The sequence below is a fragment of the Phyllostomus discolor genome, chromosome 8, assembly GCF_004126475.2.
Source record: "Phyllostomus discolor isolate MPI-MPIP mPhyDis1 chromosome 8, mPhyDis1.pri.v3, whole genome shotgun sequence".
Lineage (NCBI taxonomy): Eukaryota > Metazoa > Chordata > Mammalia > Chiroptera > Phyllostomidae > Phyllostomus > Phyllostomus discolor.
This window is the reverse complement of record NC_040910.2, coordinates 13777871-13804444: the sequence shown is the minus strand read 5'-3', so window position 1 is coordinate 13804444 and position 26574 is coordinate 13777871. Positions and strand designations below refer to the sequence as shown.

General features: G+C 45.1%; 1 protein-coding gene across 4 annotated transcripts in view; it reads right to left on the bottom strand.

Moving 5' to 3' along the window:
- GAB1 (GRB2 associated binding protein 1) overlaps window positions 1-26574 on the bottom strand; it is a 114901-nt gene that overhangs the window by 31288 nt on the left and 57039 nt on the right. For all 4 annotated transcript variants that reach the window (XM_036031842.1, XM_036031844.1, XM_036031843.1 and 1 more), the window contains exon 3: window positions 4198-4492. In XM_036031842.1, coding sequence (XP_035887735.1) covers window positions 4198-4492 — 295 coding nt within the window. The remainder of the gene's footprint in view (window positions 1-4197; window positions 4493-26574) is intronic.

Sequence of the window (26574 nt, the reverse complement as noted above, 5' to 3'; positions counted from 1 at the left end):
TTGAGACTGTTTTCCAGCACTCGTTCAGCTGATTTACCAGCTTCCAAGTCGGTGTAGGAACAAAAATAAATCTGCACCGTTCCAAGAAAAACAAAAGAAATTAGTTTCTACCCTCAAATCTACTAAATAAAAGCATTCATAGGAACCACACACAGTTCAACGAGCTAGAAGTTAAAAACAGACTGGGCCTGCCAGCATTCTGAGTATTCAATAATAGCAGTGGTCACCTGGGGCAGCGGAAATAACACGGTAACGATATTTTGAGAGGTTCCTGGAATCAAAACACAGGTCAGATTTTTCCCCTTTCCTTTTGTTTTCAGGAGAAAATTAGTTATTCTCCTAGGGACTGGGGTGAGTTATTTTCTCAGACTGTGATATCCAAGCACAGTCGACTTCTCCCCACGTCTAGTCTGAAACCAGTATAATGAAATATCATTTTGTGCTATTAGTTGTAAAAGTCAAGAGTAGGAGCATCTTCAGCTCTCTGAAATGCGAAGAGCAACACACTCGAGGGACAGAGCTGGGTAAAAACAAAAATACCTATTTAGTGATTGGTGGGGGGACCAATTTGGAAGCCAGAGAATATAAAGCAGGTAGTAAAATCAATGGAAGAACAGAGACATTTTGCCATTTACCTTGTCATATTAAACTGTGTGAATGTGATAAAGGATAATAGCAGTTCTCGGAGGTTTAGAATTTGATGCAAATCTTTAAATGTGGAGTAGCAAAGCCAGCTACTCCAAATAAAAGGAAAGACAGTGGTTGATTTGAAAACCTTTTTGCAGTTTTATTATTATGCATCAAAACCCAAAATTATAGAGTAAAATAAAATATTTTTTGTGGTTCCTTGATACTATACAATGAAAGTTGTTGTTCGTCTTTTACTGATTTCTTCCAAGAAATTCAAGTCTTCAACATAGCAGAGTCAGACACTTCTGCAGCTATTTAGGAGGTGGCCAGCATAAACTTGTAAAAAATCTAAATTGTAAAATTAAAGGTAAATGCAGTTGCATTTAGACATAGCTCATGAACTAAATTTAGAAAGCATTGGCAAACTGAAGTCCTTACGGGCTTGTTTTAATGAACAGATAAAAATGATTTGATTAGCACAGCTATCCTTGGTAACCAACTCAGATTATAAATATCCAATTTGATTAATCACACTATTAATTTTCTTATAACCTCCCCTGTTATGGATAACAAGTTCACAGACTGAGTTTCATGCCAGGCAAATATACTTTTAATCTATTGCATAAGGATTTGGGAGTTTTGGCCACCGAAGAGCGAGGTCAGTGCAGCTTTCAAGTTTTGGAACTTCCCGCTCTCCCTGTACCGGTAAATTAATGAAGTGAAAACAGACATTTTGCTGGACTCTGACTACTGACATCAAAGCTAATGTTCCGCTAAGTGCAAAAATAACATTCTCAGTGCACTGTCAGTCACGGTCACAGAGCCATTCAAAACCACCTAGGCTTTTCCTGACCCTCCTAAGTCAGCTGCATTCTGTGCTTATTTATTTTTTCTTGAGCAGAGCACTTATCAGCTGGTATATCATTCCTAGATTATTTGCCTGTCTCTCCTACTGGACCGACTGCAAGATCTCCAAAGGCAATAACTGTATTTATCGAGTACCACAGAAGCGTACTTCAACATGATATATTAAATTTTAAATTTAATATATAAATTTAACATATACATATAAAATAAATATACATATTTATTAAATATGTTGTATAAATCAAATATATATTCAAGTATAATTTTACCTTTGTATATGAAAAATATCTATGTATCTTACATTTATGAACAACTGTAACAAATTATTTTGGCACAAAGCCTCTCCCACTACATGCTCAGTTCCACGGGTGATGCTGGCCATCTGTCTTCCTACCCAGTCACCCAGCAGACACCAGCTGAGTAAACGCCCGAAGCCTGAAGCCTGTCACCCTGAAGACAATAAGGTCAAAGGCCTTATTCCCGATTCTTGGCTCTGCAAACCTCTGTTTGTATTTGAGTCCCTTTCACGGGTTCTTCGTGATTGTTTAAAAAGGGAAGAGAAGGGGACAGGAATATGGGGTCAGGACGGCTAGCAGAGTGCGGGCAAGCTCAAATAATTTGGCCAATTACTGAGTCAATTTGCTAAAGCAGACAAAACTTTTCTCCATCCCAGATCTGACTGAGTGGTCGTCAAGCTCCCAGATGGTGAGAAGCATTCTAAGGTGCAGAGATGGACCAGACTCCACCCCTTAAAACTCGCAAAGTTCACCTGAGACACTTGAGCGCTGAACACTCTCATTTGGGGGGTTCTCAACACTCCTCATCCCCAAACGGGCTTCCAAAGCTTAGCTGCTCACATTCCTCAACTGAAAACTGTAGCTCTCGAAGAAGGCAACTCATTTCTTTTGTTAAGTGTGTTTAGGAGAATTACAAAGAAAACAAAGAGAGATGGAAGACACCTCCTCAGTCTCTCGGATAGGTCCTCTCTGTCCAGGTAACCAATGGCGACAGACGCCTGCCTTCGTGGCCCCAAAACAAGGTCCAAGTGGAAAAGGCAGCAGGCAACCGAACATCAATAAAAAGATTATACAACCACTTAAATTATTTTAACTGAAAATCCATCACCTAACTCATGTGGTATCTAAAATCCAATAATTATCATCACTGAGTGGTTGCTAAGTACCATTAAATAAAAAGCTATCCCATTTGTGACTTTAATTTTAAAACCCTCCACTGCACTCAAACATAGACTCTGTATGCAAACCAGAAAGGGAAGGAGTTTAAGTGGAGTTAGAAATAATACCCCTCGCTTACTTGAAATGTGAACACATTTAGTAACTTCGCAAAAACAACCGAAAGCCTAACTCCCCACGTGAAACACAGTCTAGAGGCCTTTAATCACTAGAGCTCTGCAGAAGAGCGCTGGGTCGTTAGCCGCCTCCTGTCTAACCTGGATGGCTCCTTCCCCCTCTGTGCAACGCTCCCTTGGGCATTCTGGAGTCTCACCAAGGGGTTTCCCCCGACCCGCTGGGCCAATCCCAGCCCTGGAGGGCCCTGCTCCGGGGCTGCTGACTGGCCCGAGAGGAAACGGCATGCTGACCCGAGCTAATTAGAGATTACTGTTTCGCTTCAATAGTTCAACACTTGATGTTGATTGTTGGGACGATTTTTCCAGCCCTCTCACTCAATCCCCAGCCCTCCTAAATATAGACATTTAGAAACGCACACTTGTACCGTGAGTGTCACCCTGAAGACAATAAGGTCATAGACCTTACTCCCGATTCTTGGCTCTGCAAACCTCTGTTTGTATTTGAGTCCCTTTCATGGGTTCTTCGTGATTGTTTACAAAAGGAAGAGAAGGGGACAGGAATATGGGGTCAGGACAGCTAATAAAACGCACCTGGAGAGGAATTTCACTTGCAAAATTCTTCTGAGACCTCTCCGCAGACCAGGCACCCCAAATCTCAGATCCTCAAGCACCATGGCGCCCCTGGCCCTCTGGAGTGAGGCACAAGCCCATCCCTCCTCCTGGTCCTTCCTCTCTCTCACCCCTAAGCCTACAGGGTTCTGCAGCCCCCGCCCCCCCTCTTCCCTTACGCAGAAATGCTACTTCCTTTAAACAACCACAATGTACGACTTGTCGTCCTCTGAGCTTTCTTCTCTACCTCTCCTCCAAACCTCGAGCCCCTCTTACCATTGCGTTAAGTAAACTCATTGCTTTGTTACTTTTCCCTCATGTTTTGTGACTGATTCTCACTTGCTTTTCACAGACACTGATAATCACCGTGGCAACATAGCTTTAAAAATAACACCTGAAGAATTAAGGTGAGCCACGTGAAAATATTTTTAATAGGTCAAAAGTAGTCAAATATCAGCAGTGTTATAAGGTTCAAGTTAATATTTACATAGGAACTCAAGAAAGGCTCTTAAATGGTATGTCTTCTTGTTGCCTTCTTCTTCGGGACATTTATTGCACTATTTAGACGATGCCCTAGAATGGTTACATTTCTCTTTCTAAAACCTATGCCAAGTTTCTGCCCAGAATGATTAAAGTTGCTTTTTCCAAATCTTGCTACGATTATAAAAATTCCCCAATGTTATATTGTGTAACTGAAATGCATAAATATAAAGAGAATTTTATAGCCATTCTAAAAATGCAGTAATAAAAGAGAAAGGCTGAAGAACAAATCCCGGACTCACCCTCTTCTGTCGGATTGAAGCCGCAGATGTCACAAATGCAGCGAACCCACTTATTCATCTCTTCCTCACTGTCGGCTACCAAGTAGAAAATTCGGTCGATGGTGTTGATGTCAAAGATGTAGCTGTTTTCAAACTCCTTTTTGTTAAATGTCAAGCCGGCATCGACTTGCTGACATAAATTTAAATCAATGATACGGATAGGCTTCTTGGCGTGATCATTTTTGTAATACTCCAGGACATCTGGATCCCCGGTTAAACGGCCACTGCGTAACACGAACCACCTCCTCTTCCATGCCTGGAGACGAAGCACAACAAGCCCATCTCACGTTAACTTGGGGAATTTTTTTGAAGATGAAGTACATTTATCAAATCAATTTTACAAAAGCGTTATCTAAAAATAACGTTTCCCTTGTTTTCACAGAATTATCTACCATTTCAACCGAGTTTACTGATGTCCTAATTAATAACATGTGTGTATACACACTTATTATTTTCTATTAGGCTTTCTAATGGAATATTAGAAGAAACTGATATTAGAAGATATATCAATATGTAATATCAAGTCAACAAAACAAGGAAGAGTTCTTTTTTAAAAAATATATATTTATTTTACTTATGTACTTTTAGAGAGAGGGGAAGGGAGGGAGAAAGAGAGGAGAGAGACACCAACGCACAAGGGAAACACCGATCAAGTTGCCTCTGCACGTCCCCAACCAGGGACCTCGTCAGCAACCCAGGCACGTGCCCTGACTAGGAATCGAACCCGTGACCCTTTGCTTCACAGGCTGGTGCTGAATTCACTGAGCCACATCAGCTGGAGTAGAAGATTTAGTTTTTGCTAACTAAAAAAGCAACATTTTCAACAAACAATTCTTGAAAAACTAGATATCCACATACAAAATAATGAAGTTAAGACCCTAACTTTACATCATATAAATATTAACTCAAAATGTGTCAAAGACTTATGGTAAATAAAGGAGCTAAACTATAAAACTCTTAGATGAAATACAGGGAAAAGCTTCATGACATTAGATTTGGCAATGATTTCTCGGGAATGACACTGAGACTACAGGTAATGAAAGAAAAAATAAAGTAAACTGAACTGCGTCAAAATGTATAACTTTTATACATTGAAGATATGATCAAAAGAGTAATAAGACACTCTCACAAATCATGTATCTGATAAGAGATTAACATCCAGAATACACGACAAACTCCTGTAATTCAGTAACAACAAAAGCAAACCACCCAGCTAAAAAATGGGCAGAGGATTTGAATAGACTCTCCAAAGAAGAAAGAAATACGATTGGCCAAAAAGCAGATAAAAAGACGTTAACCATCATTATCATCAGAGAAATGCAAATACAAAACCACAAAGAGATATCACTTCATACATATCAGAATGACTATTACTTAAAAAAAAAGAAATGTTTTGCATTGCCGCTGGAAATATAAAACAGTGTGACCATGGTGAAACCGGTTTGACAGCTCCTTGAAAAGTTCCAGTGGTCGGGATGTATCCAAATGAACAGCAACCGAAGCTGCAAACAGGCATCTGTACACCTACATTCACAGCGGCACCCTTCACAACAAACAGCAGAAGCAACCTGAGCGTGCACTGATGAATGATGCGATGAAGACAAATATATATAATAGAATGTTATTCAATCTTCAAAGGAAAGCAAATTCTGACATCTGCTATAACGTGGATGACCCCTGAGATGTCAGGCCAAGGGCAAGAAGCCAGTCACAGAAAGACAGGAAGTGTATGACTTCACTTATAGGAGGTGCCCGTCATAATCACATTCATAAAGACAGACGCCAGGGGCTGGTGGGGGGGGGGCGGGGGAGGAGTCTCCGTGTTTAATGGGTAGAGCGGCCGTTGGGGAAGATGAAAACGTTCTGCAGGCGGAGGGTGGTGAGGGCTGCACCCCGGTGTGAGTGGGCATAACGCCACTGGACTGCGCGCTTCAATGTGGTTCGAATGGTAAATTTTGTTATGTGTCTCGTAATAAACTTCTTTTACAACAGCAATGTTTTTTCGTGCCATAGAGAATACACATAAAGGTGCTTCTTTAAAACAGTCCATTTTCCAGGCTACATACAGGACTCTCTGTCTTTCCACCCCACCCCTCAAATCCAGGCTCTCTCTTTGTGGGGGCAAGGAGCAGGGGGGATAAAAATGGGTGTAGAAGCACTCCCGATGTCTCACCTGGAAGGCAGGCAAAGAAATGGTCTGCCTTGCTTTTGGCCAGACTGCTGTTCAGACTACATGGGTAAGAGCTGAATTCCTGAGTATGGGATACGGCTTTTTTTTTTTTTTTAGTTTTTTTTTTTTTTCTCTCTCTTGTCCCAGCAAACACATGTTGGCAATCTGGACCTGTACTCACCAGGTTTTGGAACATTCTGAGTTTCACCCTATGCCTAAAGAAGCATAAAGTTCTTTCACTATGACACTCCCTAAAATCTACATTGACCAAATAATAAAACCAGAAGTAAAGGACTGGAAGAGTCAGCTTCAGCAGTCTTTAAACCTAACATCTCTATCCCGAATCAACACTAGGCCTCACTCCCCTTGGAAGGCCTTCCTCCGCTAACAGGCGGACTGCAGAGGCCGATGTGAGCGGGTCCCCGCTACCCGCAAAGACACCTCCACTCCAGACCGAACCTGCGGGGCAAGATGGTCCAACAGGACACTCCAGGAAGTGGAAGGGCTGGGAAACGTGACAATATATGAACCCCGATGAAGTAAAATCCCCTTGGTTGTTTTGTTTGCTTGTTTTTGTTTTGAAATAAAATTTTTCTAATAGCCACTATACATTTCTGTTCACTCGGAGACCATAAGGAGCACCAGACACAACACCTCTGTCCTTTGTTTCTGGAAAAGAATCACCCGACACAAGATGTCTCTTCTAGTAACAACTTGGGGCAGTGACCGCCTTATGCTTACAGCGTTTTCGGAAGTTTTATTCCTAGCAGTAAACAAGTTCCATGCTCTCCACACAGCCTGGGTAGACAGAGAATGCTCCTGAGGTTGGTGCCGTAATACAGACCAATTTCCCCAAAACATGATTTCTATTTCTCTCTTAACATATCAGTCTATTTTTTTAAGTCTGCTACCAAAAACAATAGAACAACACAATAGGGTCTCTATATTTTTTATGTTTTACAAAATTTGGCATAGATAACACAAAAGGCACCCACTAAAACCTCCTCATTTTATACCGGAAAGATACAGGTGAGTAGAGAGAACAGAGAATTCACCGAAATCCATGTACACTTCTCCAACAGGTATCTGGTCTTCGCCCCCACCTGCACCCAGTTCTGCAGGCGCTGACGTGAATCAGTGTTGACCTGTGGCTCGCGGCCGGAGGGGCCCCGAAGCCATGGCAGTGGTTGGAGGCGGACAGGAAAAGGGAAACGAAAGGTTGGCGTGGTCCCTGGACTGGCTCCTTCGGCCTTCCGCATCCGGGACAACTGCACCAATAACGGGGTGAACTTGGGTGCTAACTTTAGGGTTCGTATTAGAATAGATTCTTTAAATTGTATGCATTCAAGAGAGCTAGATCTATTACGAAGTAAATTAATGGATTTACCAGTTAATGAGTTATTGATTGTATTGTAAATACCGTGCCGGGTACACATGGAAAGAAACACAAGTAGGTAGTTCATGACTCCTACACTCTCGAGTTTACTGATCACGAAGAAAATACTTTACCACACACAAAAATATCTGAGAGTATAGCAACCCTGACGAGGTGTCGACAGAACTATTGCTAAGTAGATAGACATGCCTCCATGGAAAACCTTATGCAACCTTTTAACAAGAAGATTAGTAGAGAAATCATGAGGTCCTAAAAACACTGTGTAGTTCTTTAATGTCATCAAGATTTTAAATTCACTCCTTAGTCTGGCCGCAGCTCCAAGGTCAAAGTAAACGGCCGGTGTTCAGAAGAAGGCAGCGTGCAGTTCTCCAGATGCTTCGGATCGTACTGGAAAGCCACAAAGTGTTAAATTCACAGGAATTGGGCACTGGTTTCTGGATTATAAAAGTCCGTTCAGTTAATATATGACATCTATTTACTTTAGAATAAATAATATCATCTCTTAGTAAAATTATGCCTCTATGGATGCCTCCCCATGAAGCGGTAAACTTGAAAGAGTGACAGAGAAGAAACAGAAAAGACAATATAGCAGCATTATGTCACTGATGCAGGGCCTTCAAGGAATCGTATCTTCCAGTGAGTGATTTCTCCAGATAGTGAAGGTTCCATCTTTAAACACAGAAACGACTTTTTAAAACGTTAGCATCTCACTTGTCATCTTTCTAAAATGCCTTGGTGCATGTTCACTGAGCATGATCCAGGGCCTCAGACGAGGAACGAGGGGCGTCAGTTCCCGCAAGCGCACGTCAGAGATGCTCTCGGAGTGCGAGGGGGCCCTCGCAGAGGGTCACGTGCCCCCATACTGAACGGGACCACACGGCTGTGCCGGCAGAGCTCACCTGTGGCCGTGTTCAGCCACTGCCCCTCCTCCCTTCTAACGCCCTGGTGTACAGGACGCCCCGCTGTCTCCTGCCTCCGGGACCTTGCATGTGCTCCTTCCTCAGTCCAGTATGTCCCCTCCCCCGTCCCTGCCAGGCTGGCTCTGACTGCAGCCCTCCCTCCCTTCCCACCTCAACCCGCCCCTCCCGAGGGAACAGAGCGTCGAGTCTCAGGTTCTCTATCACCTACCTATTTTGTGATTTTTTTGGTTATTCTACATTTCCATTTTTCTCCGTGCTTATTTATTTAGCATCTAACTGCCAGAGCAGACTGTACAGTCCACGAAGACGGTGACCGCATCTGCTTTGTTTGCCATTACAAACCCAGCGCAGAGCACAGTGCCTGCTGCCCAGAAATATCTGGGCAATGAACAGAACTCCCCTGTGACTTCGACGCCGTGAAATTTTTGAGAACATCAGGTTAGCTAGATGGGACCCACGGAATAGAAAGATGCACTTTCACGACCCCTCCCACTTGAGAAAAAGCACTCCCGAACGGAACACATACATAATAAAGTGAACATAACTAAGACAGCTTTACCAAAACACATGCAAAATACACCTCGGGAAAATGACAAAAATGGGAACGACCAAAGTGTGTCCTTTCCCTATAGCTCATGCTCATGAGTGTGGGGGGGGGGCACTCCCCCACCCATTTCACTGCTTCCCTGTTGAAATGATACTGTCAACATCTGAAGGTCCTTGGAAACTAAAGCAAACAGCCAAGAAACCAGCAGCAATGAGTCGAGGTGCACCAGCTAGACTGGGCTCGTGACCCCCGAGATCCGAGCAGACATTACACCAGACGAACCCCTCACGGCTGGAAACGACAGCGGGAAAACACTGCGTTTTAGCCAAGCAGCACCTGCCGCTTATGTATTTATTTTTAACGGGGGCCAAATGCGAATGTTTGTCTCAGTCACCGCATGAGTCACCCTCATTGAATCTGGCACAGATGAAACTGGAAAACAAAAGCAATTACATAAACTACACACTTTAATAAGGCAGATACAAAGGTTCTGTGGATTACGGCACAAAGCACAATGTAGCCACAGAGTAAAGCGTGATGCCCGACGAGGGGACTGACATCAGCACCCGGCTAATCACAGCACAAAGGCTGCTCTGTGTTTTGTCAGAGCGCAGAATGGGTCCACATAAGTTGGCCTTTGTTATCTGAAAATATCTGGGATTCTTAAAGCCTGCCCTATTTTTATCCTTGCTGCCTGGGTAGCCCCAGAGAAAGCTGAACACGGCCTCCCCGACACTGCAGAGCAGTAATGGACAAAAAGGACAAGTTCTCTAGAAACCTTCAAAACCAAGCACTCAAGATTCAAGATAAGGGGAGAATCTTCAAAGCAGCAAGAGGAAAGGAGAGTTACCTACAAAGGGGTTCCCATAAGACCATCAGCTGATTTCTCAAAAGGAACCTTGCAGGCAAGAAGGGGCTGGAAAGAACTATTCACAGTCATGAAAGGCAAAGACTTCTATCCGAGATTGCTCTATCCAGCAAAGCTTTCATTCAGAATGGAAGGGCAGATAAAGTGCTTCTCAGATAAGGTCGAGTTAAAGGAGTTCATCATCACCAAGCCCTTGTTATATGAAATGTTAAAGGGACTTATCTAAGAAAAAGAAGATGAAAACTATGAACAGTGAAATGACAACAGACTCACAATGATCAATAACCAAACCTAAAAAAACAAAAGCAAAAACAAACTCAGCAAACCAGTAGAACAGGAACAGATTCACAGAAAAGGAGATCACACGGAGGGTTATCAGTGGAGAATTGGGGAAAACATACAGGGAATAAGTAGCATAAATGGTGGGCACAAAACAGCCAGGGGAAGGCTAGGAATAGTACAGGAAATGTAGAAGCCAAAGAACTTACACGTACGACCCATGGACATGAGCTAAGGGGCAGGGCGGGTGGTTATGAGGGTAAGAGGGGGATGCAAGGCAGAGGGAATAAAGGGGAGAAAAAAATGGGACAACTATAATAGCATAATCAATAAAATATATTTAAAAAAAACCCCAGGCACTCAAAGCAATTTTCAACAAAAGTCACGTGAAAAATCATTTTAACAACTGGACTTCCATGATGCAAAGGCTTGCTTGAGGGGAACGAGGCAAAACTTTTTGGCAAAACTTCTTGCTGTCATTTCTTTTATGTAACAGCCACTGCAACTCCACGCTGCATATGCGAGGCAGTAATGAGACTGCGTCAGCAGGTCCTGCTCTGACACCAGGGTGTCCCCTCAGGGTTTCAGGGTTAGCTTGGGCCACTACTTGAACACCGAAAGGGGAATGCGTGGACAGTCCACAAATCCCAGTGGCAATATACATAGGTCAGGCTGCCAAACTAAATAAATATCCATAACGTTTGGAGTCTTTGCCTGGCCACCTACATCTGCCCTCGGCTCAGGCAGCACCAGTGCCCACAGGGTAACGCCCAAACTCTCCCGCAGGATGCAGGGCCCCAGGTCCTTCCCTATCTCTGCCAACCTCACTTCTCGCCTCCCTGCCTTCCAACCACACGGGAAATGCCTGCAGTTCCCCTGCCACACAGCCTCTGTCCTGCCTTCTGTCCCCCCAGGGAACGTAGTCCACACCCCGGCTTCAGCTCAACCCTTTCAGGGCCCGCCCCTGGGCAGGCTCCTCCAAGCTCTCCCCCTTTCTGCCTCGTTCCTAGATGCGGCGATGGACACCCGCAGAGTGTTTCTCGAGGGCTGGACTCATGTCTCTCCACTTTTCTTCTTTCTTTCCCGCCTTGCCTAGTCCCACGGCGGTGCCAATCGAAGAGGCGAGGATAAAATAGGGACATTCCCACACCGTCCACGCTGGAAGGGATGTAGACAGGACCGCCACCTGCCCAGCGCATCTGCAGTTTGGCTGACAAGAACTGTCGGGCGAGGCAGAGGTATATAAACCACACATTAATACTAAAATATAGTAATAAACCTCTACACACATGAGGGGTGTTTTTAACTTGATTTTAAAGGCACTGTTCTTTTGAATACGTTCTGTATCTAAACAAGTTGCATATATTAAACTGAAGGCGGACCGGCCGCACTGAAGCCAGGTCTTAAGGGAGGTCTATCACGCACCCTACAGGGAACGGAGATGCACATGCGCACTGGCGAGAAAGTGCCGACGGAGCCCCGCCCTCCCCACAGAGATGTGCCCTAGAGGTAAGAGGAAAATCCATCCTGCATCGGTCTCAAACCGTTATCTGCAATAACACTAACACATTCACACAATAAGCCTAATTTGCCTAAATGGCAAATGCATTCAGTTATAAAGAAAAGTTGGCAACTTCTGCAAACTTGTTTTCTGAGTTCCCCCACAGTGTAACTGACGCTGGAGCGCAGGCCTGGTGCAACGCTTGCCAAGACCCCCTCCTCTATCCCCTGTAGCTTTACTGGAAGAGCTAATTTTAAGGAAACATCGAATATATGAATGGGCAAAAAAGATCAAAACGGTACAGTGATTCCCAACCCTAACTGGACATAACAATTGTCTGGAGAACTTAAAAAAAAAAAAAATCCATGCCCAGACCTGACCTAAGATCCACTATATCCTAGTGTGGGTGTGTTCAGCCCCCGGCCAGGCACAGGTAGTTTAAGAGCTCAGTGGGTAACTCTAATGGGCCACCAAGGCTGAGAACCACCATCCAATCAATCAATAGACAGAATCAGACTGCTCCTTAGAATAGAATGTAAAAAAAAAAAAAAAAAAAAAATCAGATCCCTTTAAGCACAAGTCTAATTCCTTATCTTCGCATGCCCCCTGCTCTCCCCAGTGTGATCTATAATGCCCTCCCTGCTTTTGTTCACAACATTTACCCCACCGGAGAATGGGGTACCCCGGAGGTCTCCTTTCTGCTGTTGGAGACCTCACCACTCTTCAGGATTCTCTCCAGTCCTCGCCACACCTTCCCTCCGGGCTCTTGGCAACCATCAGTTGCTGCCCAAAATGTCTCTTGCATTGCTACGGAACAGTCTGGAACCATCTGCCATTTGCACCACGTACAACTTCCAAGGTTTCCAAATGCCTGTGAATTATTTTCCCAACTAGACTTCAAATTCCTCAAAAGTTGAGACCATTCCTTAAATTTTTTTTGTTTTGTATCCTTGAGAGCACTTCACACATCGTGAAGCCCTGAAAGCCTGGACCGAACGCTTTTACAGACTTCTGTCCATTTGAACGATCACGGCAAGCCAGCGATCTCAAATGAAACGGTCTCAGGGGAAGGAAAGCAGAGGCTGAAGTGGCAATCAGGGCCAAGTTCAAACTCTTTCCACAGCACGGCATTCCAGGTTCTCAGAACCACACTCACCCGCCTCACCTCCCGGATCTCTCCCCTCCCCAGGTGCCTGCCACAAACACCCATGGGGCCTGCTCCCTCCTCCACAGCTTTGTGTTTTGTTGCTTTGTTTTTAGTCTAACTCACCCTCTCTCATCCAAAGAGCTCCTATTCACGCGTCAAGACCTAGACCAAGAACCCTTCTCCGAAGCTTCCTTAACTTCCCAGCAAGCCAAGCCACTTACCTGCTGCCCTGCCCTGAGCCCTCAGCCGTAGGTCCCCAGGAGCCTGTTAATGGCTTCCTCCTCCCAGCACTTGAGAAAGAACTCTGAGGACTAGCTCTCCAGGTGCCAGGCTCTATGCAGTTAGGTTTGACCTGATACCCTGAGGAAGAAAGGTGAGGAAGAGCGGCGTGTTCTATGTTCTTGAGCCAACAGCCCTTCCATTTTGGAAGGTCCCCACTGCAATCCTCCTAACCCCACAGCATCCCAGAGAAGTGGGGGGGAAAGTGCAGTGGGACGTTCTCCTTTTGAAATCTTTTGAAAGGTACTTTACGACTGATGGTTCAGGAAAGAAGATCATCACTGTGGATTCTTTAGTAGAATTCAAACTTTATGTGTAATCTCAGAAACGTGTGGAATGTCAGGACTGAAGAGGTGTGTGTCTTCATACTTGTTTTCTGGGTTCTCTACAGCATGCCGGATGGAGCCCGTGCCTGCCGTGACCACTAGCCCTCTAGTCCGCCCTCCACCCTGGTACCTGTACTGGAAGAGCCAATTACTAAAGGAATAGCCAAGGTCCCTGTGAGCAAAAAGAGGTCAGGGTGGTTCAGTGAGTCTCAATGGTAACCACACATCTAGAGAACTTAAAAAAAAAACGATGCCCGGGGCCTCACCTGAGGTCCACCATGTCCTAGTCTGGGGGTTCGGCCCTGGCCCAGGCACAGGTGGTTTTAAGTGCTAATGTGCCACCAAGACTGAGAACCACCATCCAGTCAATAGACAGAGTCAGACTGCTGGGTGAAAATGCTATTTTTAGTAAGATAGGTTTAATCTAAATCCCAGCAGCAGGATAGTTAAATTTAAATAATGAGACATCTATACAATAATAAATCAATACAAAACCTTTAAAAAGAAAGAGTGACATATAAATATATACATATGAAAAATGCCCACAAGATAATTGTTAAATTATAAAAAAAGCATGTTGCAGAATTGTACAAATATGATCCCATTTGTCTGAATGACAACAAACCCAAACTACGTTTAGAGGACAGGTCTGGAGGGAGACACACCGGAAGTGTTAGCCGCGGTAATTTCAGAAATAGGAATGGGAGGGTATCAGATTTCATATTTTTATTCTATATACCTTTTTTATAGTATGAGTTTTCATTTACTACTCTTATAATTTGTAATATATAATGTGTCGAAAAAGGTTATGCCTAGAAATGCTCTAAAAAAGTTTTTTAATATTTTTAAATCTAGGAATAATGTCCACAAAGCAAAAAGTTCACGTATGTATGGACATGCACACTCTTCTTCTTACTCTGCGACTAGTGAATGAATTGAACCTTCTTTTAAATATAGCGCTTCAGGATGCATCTGGAGGGAGTTGTAGTCAGGAAACAGTTCAGACAAATGAAGCGTACCTACTTTCTTTCAAAGACTGAAATTTGGGGGGTTAAAAAAAGGAGAGTTGGGAGTACTTAAAAGAGAGGAACAAATTTCTCTTCTCCTCCCCATAAAATCTGGTGGTTCTAATATTCGTACTGTTATGATTCTCTTTACAAACCACGTCACAGTCGATGATAATATACTTAGATGTTGAAACAGCTAAAACAGGCACTTTGGGAACTACCCATTAAAAATATTAAAATTTCCACAACACTACTATCAGGGTAAATAACATAAAGGAAAACAAATTAACCACGAAGCAGGGACAAAAGAAAAACCGTTTGCTTTAAAACCCTTGAGTTGTTTTCCAGGAAGCACCATCTTTTCTCGTGGAGCAAAATAAGGAAAAAACAGGCGCGATGGAAGTTTCCACTCCACTGGCTCTATCATTACGGTCATCTGTTCCAAACACACACACACAAGCCTAAAATTTCCTGTTTTCAAACTATTGTCACCATTTTCTAGCCTGGCGTTATCTGTGCTAACTTTAGCTTAGGAATATAAACAAAAGATTACACCAAAAATAATGCCGAACAATGCCTAGATGTAGGCTAAGCACTGACCCACAAACCTTTGAAATAGGAGTTTACGTCTGTGTCCCAGACAAAAACACATGAGCTGCACCTGAAACTATTTCATAACAGCAAAAGGAATCAAAACATCCAATTCAACAGAAATACTACAGTAGCTCGGGGAGTGGGGGGGGGGGGGAATTCAGGGAATTCTACATGATTACTTAATAGTGCATATAATTTACTTCTTGAAATCATTGTTAAACGAATGCTCACCCTGAAGCTCCGAGTACGTCCTGCAGAAAACAAATCAACAAAGAACTAGTGGCAAACACTCCTTAGCTTTCAGTACATACAAAGTACACAGTTCTTACCCCTTTTCTGGGCCATGGGCTGCTTTGAAAGTCTGATTACAGGACCGAAATTTTTTCTTAGGAACAAGGCACATTAATATTGTTCACAATCTCAGGGGTTCACAGTTAAGAGCATTAAGAATATCTGAAAGAGGACTATACTTTAATACTTCTTTCTGGCCCTGGCTGGTGTGGCTCAGTGAACTGAGTGCTGGTCTGCAAACCAAAGGGTCATCGGTTCAATACCCAGTCAGGGCAAGTGCCTGAGTTGCGGGCCAGGTCCCCAGTAGGAGGCGCATGAGAGACAAACACACATTAATGTCTCTCTCTCTCTTTCTCCCTCACTTCCCGTCTCTCCAAAAAATAAATAAGTAAAATCTTTAAAAAAAAAATTTCTGCACAGAACAGTATGGCTGAAGACCGTGGACTGCCAAATTGAGTGACTGAAGTTCCATGGGGAAGGAGGTCACCTCGTGGAAGAAGTACCTCTCAACACAGCATTATGGGCAGATCGAGTATATTTCCACTTGTGAATACTAGTTCATTGCTCATCAAAATCACCAACTGCCAGGCGATGGGGACACACTAACTCCACAGTTTCCAGCCTTCTTCCCCTGCCCCGGAGGAGGCTGCAGGGAGGCAGGAGCCCAGCTGCAGTGCCCTGTGTGACTGGGCACGGAGACCTAGCGTGTGCAGAGCTGAACCTGCAGCACTGGGAAGAAAGGCCACCTGCCTCGTGTCTCATCTAACACCACCCTTTTCCTTCCTGCCACGTGCGGTGGGAGTCGGTGAGCTCACACCGGGGTCTGGCCAGGGGAAGAACAGGATCAGGAAGTGCACTCCATCTTTGGGAACTGGACTCAGCTTGCCTCTGGCCTGAACAAAAGGTAGTTTGAGTCATATGCAATCGGGTCAGTTAAGAGGCAGGGAACCACAGCTGGTGATAAACAAGTATGTACCTGGCCCTGTCTTCTACGTATCTCCCTGGGAACCTGGGGAGGCCGAGGGAGCACAGATGTCCAGACAGACTCCTACCCGTGTGGATGTGTGAATAATACGAGCACAATAAAGTACAATAAAGGGCTGACAGCATTTTCATGCAGGCCCGGAGTCACTGAGCCATTGATTCCCTTTCCAGGAATCTCACCCAAGGAAACAAAGCAAGATGCAGCTGGGTATGTTGCATCGAAATATTACTCATATGAGTAAATATTTGACACGATCTAGACATTCAACAGCAGGTGGGAGGTTCGACCATCCAGTTTCCCCAGCACTGTCCTGACTTTAGCACTGAGTGTTCCCCATCCTGGGTAACCCCTCATCATCCCGAGCAAACCAGCATGGCCGATCACAGAAGGGGACCGAGCAAATAAATTATGATCCATTTCCATCAAGGGGTCTTACATAGGCATTAAAGTGTCACTTCTGAGTAGTATTTTAAAGAATCCCCTCCTGGCCCCATGATTTGCAAAACTTTCAAAATAATATCTCAGCAAAGAACTGATCCTTTCCATCCACAGTAAGTGGAATCTAGTGTGAAGGAATACTGCCCACACCTTCCTTTCTACCTTTTCTGGCTCCCCTGTCACCTGTGCCAGGTAGAGCTGATGGCTCCGAAACCCACAGCACCTTGTGCACACCTCCCTCGGAGTATTCACCCGCTGTAAGTCAGTCAATCCTTCATACAGCTGCTTTCCTCCCCGGCACCCTAGCTTATTCCGTTTTCAGCGCCTAGTGCAGCCTGGAGCCTGCAAGGACATGGCTGCCTGCAAGGCACGTGCGTTACCTGAACGAATGGACAAACGAATGACTCCTGGCGACGCTGATGATGCCGTCTCTGTTTCCCGCTAACTCAGTCTTTACGTAAATGGACGGCGCACCAAACCCATAGAGGACCTTCTCCCTGCTGGAAGGATTCAGCCACAAACCCTACCACCAAATCGCCAGCTGCACAAGGCTCGGCCAACAAAAAGGGAAACTTAAGTAAAAAGGTCCATGGGATAGCATGCCAATAGGCGAATACTGGGAACCTCCAACTTCAGACAGCGCCCAGGCATTACGAGAATGTCTGTGTGTTTACCTATAAGACATCATTTATGTTAGCACATAGACATAACTATATCTTATCTCTATGGATACACAGATTCTGAGGCAGATGCATGTTCAGGTATATATTATGTAGTACATATATCCAACACTGCCCAGTGTGCACACACCGGGATTTACGGACACCCCGGTCTCCGAGGGCAGAATGCAGTGTCACTGGACAAGGACAATGCCACGTGCCGTGAACTACGGTATCTGTACAGATGTTTAACTGAAGGACGGGGTGGGAGAAGTTTACTGACATATTGTTTTAAGTGATAGGAAATCGATGTGCTATCGCAAATGAAAGTCACACCGTTTCCCAGCACAGACGTGAACTCCAAGAACAGTCTGAGGGCAGTGCTGTCCAACAGGACACCCCGCCACGATGGAAATGGCTGTGCTGACCCTCGCAGCAGCCACGAGCCACACGTGGCTACAGAGAACTTGAACAGTGGCTGACATCGACTGTCTAGTTAATTTAATTTAGTCACGTGTGGCTAGAGGTAACATATAGACTGTGCAGTTTTAAAGGCTATGTCTTTGACTTGAGAGAAGCAATACCAACTGCTTGCCAAAGAACTGTAGCTCTAAATGATAACACAACATAAAATAAAACTGTTTAAATTGTGCGATGCTGCCAAAGCTGCGTGAAGCTGTTTCCTAATTTTACTGTGTTCCACAAACGTACTGCCCCACACATGCATGTCACTTAGGTTGTTGTTATTATTTTTTTTTTTAAAGAACGTGCTTGCTTAAATGAAGATTTTTAAAAAGATTTTATTTATTTTTAGAGAGGGAAGGGAGGGAGAGAGAGAGAGAGAGAGAGAGAGAGAGAGAGAGAAACATCAATGTGCGGTTGCTGGGGGCTGTGGCCTACAACCCAGGCCTGTGCCCTGACTGGGAATCGAACCTGCGACACTTTGGTTCACAGCCTAGGCTCAATCCACTGAGCTACACCAGCCAGGGCCAAATGAAGATTTTTTTTTAAAAAAGTAATATCAATAACAATCTGGAATTTTTTAAATAAAAATGTATCTTCCATAAAACCAGCGAATTTCTACACTGCATTTGTTGTTCAGTTACCCAGTCCAAAATAATTCTGGGGCAGAGGCAGTGTTTTGAGTCTCCAGCAAAATATGCAAAAACATCCTCATTTTCTTGTCTAAGTTTCTTCTTGAACATTCACAATTTGCAAGAAAGTAAAACGACGATACATTGAAACTTGGATCACATTTCAAAAACAACACACATTAAGAACTAAAGGAAAAGCACTGAAGTGCTTCAAAATGAAATTTCAAATTTCCATAATTACATGTATATGCAATAAGCCAAAATAATACCTCGCATAATTTTCTTCTAAACCTAAAACTCAGTCTAAGGCTTCCAGAGCAAAAGATACGCGGCAATAAAAGGTTTCCTTAGAAAGACATACTTCAAAAGAGACACATTATGCATTCTGGAGTCACCAACTACGAAACACATTAAGTTCAAGATGCAAGGAAACGTGACCTCATCCAGAGAGGAGCAGAGCACACAGCTGAACACGGTACAGAAATCACTCTGCCAGGAATGGCACCGAGAAGATCTCTGATGCGAATACAAGTGCACTACTGGTGACCTCTCGGTCCCCTCCACGACAGAGGGGAGTGTCGCCCTTGTGTAGAACAGGATTCTTTGGGGGTGGGGGGAGGGGTGGGGGTGGGGATGCTTTTCCATCCATGTCATGCACATATAATAATCTCGTCACCCAAGGAAAGCTGTTGTGCAAACCTCGTTGTGTGTGCAGCACACTGAGCGTTACACTCGGTGGTGTGTCGGCCCTAAAGGGAGGCCACCTTTCCATCTCCCTCCACAGCACCCAAGCCGCGAACCCTTGACCCGCAGGAAGCAGAAACAATGGGCTGACACTAAGAGTGACTGTAAGGATTTGTGTGTGCCCGACTTAATGCTTGAGGACTGGGAGAGAAGGGTTGGGGGGAGAGAAAATGACTCTTTCTGTCAGACCCAACTCATCCTGAACTCCAAGCAGAACTGTTATCCAAGTCCTATAGTCCACAGAGGCTACAAACACTATGTACAGTATGTATAAAAACACGTATATGGATACAGCACATGCAGTGGACCCATAATTTACACGCTCATCTGCTCCACGCGTGTCAGAGACCCCGTGAGACAATCCGTCTTTCACGGGGGCTGGCATCTGAGGTAACAGACAACCGACTGTGTCTGACTTGCCAACTTGGACATTCCCTGAAGTCTGTAAAAGCTAAAAATAACCGCACAAACATGTTTACAGCATTTTAAAAATACGGGACCCACACTGTCTTCTAAATATAAGCCTGGAGTTCGGAGGCCAGGGGTTGGCTCTGGCTCTGCCAGAGACGTCAGCAGGACAGCCCACACTTGCCCACAGAAGTTCACGGTTCACTGTTTCTGACTGTGAATGCGCCACGGGTGGTTGTGAGCGGGAGTCAGGGAGGGGTGGGTTTGGAACGGGGGAGGCGGGCAGAAAAGGAAACGATGGTACTTCTCGCCCCACTTAATACCAGGGCCCTCCCGGAAGACCTCAAGCCCCCAGCTCTTCGTGATGGGACTGGACCTTCTTGAAGGTCAGAAAGGGGGTGTCCTGCGCACGCTGTCCACTCCGCACGTCCACTTCCCAGGGTGGCCGTCCCTTTCCCCTTCCCCACGCCTGCACCTGCAGATGACAGGCAGGCACGTGGGACACACACCGCCGCGGGAGTGTCCTCATTCTGAAGACAGCATTCCTCATTCTGCTCCTGCCCCGGAGAGTGCGAGGATGCTATCAAACACCGCATCCCTGTGCTTCGGCGTTTTCCACCGTCCAACTGGACGGTGAAGCCATGTGCCCGTGTCAACGGGAACTGCTGGGGGTGGTTGCACTAGGACTGTTAAGGATTCAAAGGAGTATCTTATTACTCCTAGTACCTTATTACTTATTACTCCTGTTAAGGTGGGTGGGGGGCTGGATGGACGAGGTGAAGGGGTGAGAAGTACAAATTGGCGGTTGCAAAGCAGTCACAGAGATGTAAGGTGACCATAGAGAATGTAGTCAATAATACTGTAATAACTAGGTCTCAGGGGTACTAGACTCATGCAGGGGTCACTTCGTAAGTTATGTAAACGTCTAACCACTATGCTGTATATGTGAAACGGAATCAATGTTGAAAGTCAACTATAATTCAAGACTAGAAAAAAATTAAAATTAAAATCCAAATCATCTCTAGCTAGCCTCCCAGACGTGGCACAGATTAAAAGGAGGGGCCGGTTCTCTGACTTCTAATTGAAGTCCCCATACCAACCCTATATGGCATCCTAAACTTTATGAGCAGTTTGGAAAGAAAATTAGAAATAAAAACTATCCAGCAATGTAGACATTAAAAATTCCTTCTGGTGTCCTGGCTGGGTGGTTCAGTTGGTTACAGCATCGTCCCGATGCACCAAGGTTGCAGGTTCAGTCCCTGGTCAGGGCACGAACAAGAATCAACCAATGAATGCATCAATAAGTGAAACAAATAGCTGTCTGAATGGCTTAGCGGGCAACCATATCTGATCATTTGTTTATATTCCATCACCTAGGCTCTTTCTCTTCAGTGCTCTCTTCTCCAAACACACCCAACACCTGACAGAGAGTGGGGATTCTGCAGGTGGGGAGGGAGGGAATGAGTCTTCATGCACAGTACAAGGTGGACCCTACAGGGACCAGCATTACAGTGACAAACAATCGTTAAGTGCTCATTATTAAGTAGTTTGGTGGACACATGCCAGAAAAGCAAAAGGAATAGGACAATCAATTAACGGAAAAATTATCATTAAATCAGTATAAATGTTTATGCTTTAGACGTAGAAATAAGCATGCTAAAAATTACTTTGGGTGCTATTACTCGAAACAACTAAACAGAAAACCTTTCCCCATGGTATGCAGAAGGGGCAGCAATACAGGGCTCAACGTTCAAGTGCACGCCTTGCATTGATAAGGGTTTCCTTTCTCTCCATCCTTGTGTCTGCCCCCTAGTGGAGTCCTTATGAGTAGCAAAAACATGAAAAAGGTAGACACTATAAAAACCAGGAAAAACAAATAAAAAGAACGGGACGGAGTGTAACAAAACACCAAGCACAAACAGCTTACTTGGGACTTCTACAAATCAGTCCCTCAGGAACAGAAAAGTTAACTTACAAATTCCTAGTCAACACTTTTGCCCCAAACACAAAACTTTTGTAGCAGCTTAGGTTCACCATTTCCTTGGGCACCTTTGGACTTGTAATCAATGCCTTTTAAGGAACTTGCCGCTCCTGGAGATTGCATCTAGGTGGCACCTGGCTTTCTTAATATTTAAGAGGACAAACAACATCCTGACTGCTAGTAAGCTGACATGGTCTGGCCCCTTTACTTTTGGTTTCCAGGGGTCGTAGGGATGAACAGCAAGAACAAACTCCGGAAACCCAGGGGCCCATGTCCACAGGACTCCAAGCCAAGGAACAGGTAAAGCGAAATGGAGCCGGCGGCTGAGTGACGGCAGGCCTGTCTGGGTGGCTCCTCCCAGAGAGCACGCTTATCTCTTCGGGGATCTCTCTGTCGGGAAGGGGGTGTGGGTTTTGCCTGTGATCTCCTCACCGGCCACGGCCGACTCTCCCGGCCTGTTTTATACTCGAGCTTTGCACCAACACGTACAGTTCTTTAAATACGAAGATGACAGACATGGCTACTGTGACTTACACAAACCACCAATCCCCTGACACCCTCTCCCCATGTGACCGGGGACACAGATCTGCAAGACAGTCGGCCGGGGTTGTACAAACTATGCTCCCCAAACAAAACATCCGAAGATGACCCCTGAAGGGGAAATGCAAGTACTGGACAGAGTTTCTGGGCTTCGGTGACCTGGAGGTTTCATTTCTTAACTTCTAGTGCAATCAGAATTCGCAGTAAGCCACGATCATTATAAACAAAATGATTTCTGGCGAGGCAATGCTAGATTTTTTTCCTGAAGTACTCCAACACATAAAACTCCTCCTGCATTGGCAGGAATTCTGTTTCCCAGAACTGTATAAACATCAAATGACAGAATGCATACCAAAAAAAAAAATGTTGAGGTGAAGAAAGAGACTAAAGATAAACAAAGTTTACTTAATGACTACTTTGACTCCCTTTGCAGAACTGCGCTAGTATAGCTCTGGCAGGTCCTACGAGCAGTGAGTCTCCAGCAATTTTATGAGTGCACCTCGCATGTAGGCAGTATCGGCTTAAAACACCCCCAGCAGCTCTTTCACAGAGGAAACAGAGTAACTTAAATCAAGGGAGATGAAGTGTTCCCAGGTTTATTTTAATAAGCAAACGCTCAGGATGTAGGAACAGGGGATTGAGAGTCTTCTGTCCTCAGACTGTTGTGAGAGCCGTGAGCAGGAGGAGGAATTCGGAGACACAGCCGACAGCCATCTCCCTCTGCTCATTTACCTTTTCCCGTTGGACAGAACTGCCAGCCACAGGAAGGATCAGGGAAGACACAGCAAAACCCTGTGCCTGTCATGTTTCTCCCAATGTCTCAGCTGTTGCTCATATCGCTACTAGGAAAGCAAAAAAAAAAAAAAAAAAAAAAAAGGCAAATTTCTACCCAGGGCCTCAAAAGATTTATTGCAGTCATCAGAGTTCATATGTCAGGAAAAGGGAAGGTAGGGGAATTCCCCTGATTCTATACTTAGATATACATCCTTGGGTTCATTTTTATCTGCTGTCTGTTGTTCTGCCAAATTATTTATAGAGGGTAAAGAGGCTCAAATAATGGACTTTTTAAAAAATTTACTATATTTAGACAATGATATCACTACGTTTTAAATACACTAACATGGTGATGTCATTCTTAAAGCATGTCTATACATCTCACTTAATGTCCTGGGGTCTGTTCAAGTTATTCACTAAGATGAGTAACAAAGGAACAAAACAATGAAGAGGCAGCTGTTCCGCCTGTCTTCTGAGTTGGAGCATGTGATGGATTTACAGTTAAAAAGGGCAAAATAGGCTCCTCGAGAAAGAATTGTTTCCAGTGCAAAATAATGACATTTTAAAAATTAGTGTTGTACCATTACTAAAGACTGAGGTTTATACAGGCAACACGAACTTTTCTGGGTGCTATGAAATTAAACTCAGAGAGTTAACCACCATCTGTAATTACATTTATCATGTGTCTGCCACTTTGCTCAGCACGCCGTGCCTTCGAGGAGACTCTGAGCGTTCTCTGGACAGAGACTCCCCTGCTTGAGTCATGCTTGTCCACCAAGCTCCTCGCACGGTGGATGGAGTAACAGGTGCGGAGTGAAAGTATTTATATGAAAATGCTCTATTCAAGTCACACCTGCAGGAGGTTCATCAAATCATACAGAAGAGCTTATGGGCAGCAGAATAAACCCACCCCTAGTGCTACCCAAAGAGAAGCAAGTCCTGGTTGGGGCTCTGCTTGGTGCCCCTGCTGGTTATTGGTGATCTGCCCACACCCCGGTCCTTTCAGCCCATCCCCGCCCGCTCTGTGTGTCTGGGGAGCGGCGACCGTACTCCCTCTCTCCTGGCTTGACCTCCCAGTTTCCAGCCGTGGCGGCAGACTTCCTAACCACACGCCCCTACTGGCCCCTCCTCCACTGTCCCAGGGATCACTGGTCTTGTGTACACTGTTTTTTAAATTTCCATTTATAATTTTCTCTTGTTACGCCAGCCCTAAAGGTGTAAGGGCCCTAAGCTAAACCCAGCCCAAAGCACCATGAGGAGCGCCTTCACTAAAGTCAGCATTTCTTACCAGGACACTAAAAAAAGACACCTCCTATTTCCAGATCCTGTGCTTATGTATGACATCACGTTTAGACACTAACTATCGAAGCCCAGGCTTAACGGCCAACTCCCGTCCCCAATGCCCCTCCCCCCACTTCCCCCCAAAGTGGTGGTTCCAGCAGCCCCTCAACCAGAGGGCCCTCAGCCACACGCGTGAGCCGCTGTTCAGCAACTCAGCCACAGCGTGTGACTTTCTGGAACACGGCTTTCCTCTTCCCCCTTCATCTCCCCTCACCCCCTCCCACGGCCTGATGTTCAGCTGCTCCACATACGCTTTTACACTGTCAAGGTTAGCAACACTTATACTGTGTTCTGTAACCACCTCAATTTCCTATGTTTGTTAGTTTTTACTCTGTACCTGTTGAGTGTAAGAGCTTAAAATCAATAAAGGGCATTTACACCATCGTGGCCACGGTGTCCCCTACAGTCCCAAGTTGGGGCTGGGACTGCGTTTACGTGTCCACTTGTCCAGTGTCAGGGCCCTCGCCCCTCCCGGGTCACACAAGGGAGGGTGTGCCCAGGGTCCACGTCTACGGAATTTGGTCTCCACCTCACCCATCACCTTGATCACATCCCCAACTTCCCCCAAGCCCCTATTCTAATTCCTATTTCATCACTCCCCTTCCCTGTCCTGGGTGCATGCTGGGGAGGCCTCCCCTGCCCGGCCTTCCTCTTCCCCTGGGAATGGGCGCCGGCGGGCCTGGCTCAGGCTTTCATCCGCCGTCGTTCCCGCCGCGGTCCACCAACGCCTGCCTGCTTGGCCTCCCTCTGCCCTGGTTCACTCACCAAGTCACCTCTGCATCCTGAGAACATGGTGCATGGAAGGCAAGTGTTCAAGGAGGCAGCACAGCGGCTAATGTTTTAGAAATCACTACTATTTGAAGAATACCTTTTTCGAAACTCAGTATTTTTACTATGCTATTCTCCTAGAATAATGGGAACAATACTTTAAAAGTCCTCTCAAACATTTGGGGGGGATTGAGAGTTCCCACTAAAGGCCTTACCTGCCTGAGCCTTGTGCACCTAATAATATTCCTGTTTACCATTTGATTTACGATGATATTAATCCACAAAGACATGAATTTCATATTCAATTTCCCTATCATGGGCTCAACTGTATATTTGTTAAATAGAATTCATTCAAAATTTAAAATACATTCCTTAGCACAAAGACATCTAAAATGATATTGACTGGCAAGTTCTGTGCGTCTGGGGAGAATATTTCAGTGGAAATAATGGACAGCAATAACTCATTCATTCCTGCAACAACGTCCACCGAGCGCCTGCACGTGCAGCCTCGGGGAACTCGGGTGCTAGTGGAGGAAAACAAAAACTAGCCAACAAGTAGGACTGACTTTAAAATTCGGTAACTGCCGTGGAGGAAAGCTCAGGTCGATCTGGAAGTCCGGCCTTTACACCTAAACGGTCCTAGAACGTGGGAACTGCTGTCACACTCACTCTCACAAAACGCCTGCCGGTGCACGGAGCCCCCACTGCTCCCCACGCAGCCCTACTGGGCCATGCCAGTTACCCAGCTCTGCGGATCAGATTCTGGGGGTGCAAAGCCTGAAAGGCCTGCGATCTTGTCCCCTCCACGTGTCTCCATTGACTAACAAGACGCAGCACCAAAGTGTGGCTTCAGTGAGCGGTGACCATGCGAGGCCATCACTTCCGTCCCTGGACATCATCGGAGGCCAGTCCTGGAACACGCATCTCTCTAGTCCAATGGACACGAACAGCATAAACAACTCCAGTGAACAATAAGGAAAAAGGGGGGATAAATTACACTTTCATTTATATATGTATTTTTAAAACATTTTCTACACTTTGTAAACAGCTAAGTTTATTCTTCTCCTACTGAACACAGCATGTGGGGCAAATAAAAAGAAAGGTGTCTGGGCATTGACAGATGGTTGAGATGATTATGGCACATGGCTAAGGGTAAGAATATCGCTTGGGAAACACGCCTCATATACAGTGTGTGCTCTACAAACCTCACCCAACTTTACGCTGAACAACTATTTCTGAGACGGAAAATAAACAAAAGGAGCCCCGCTTCCTTTCAAACGG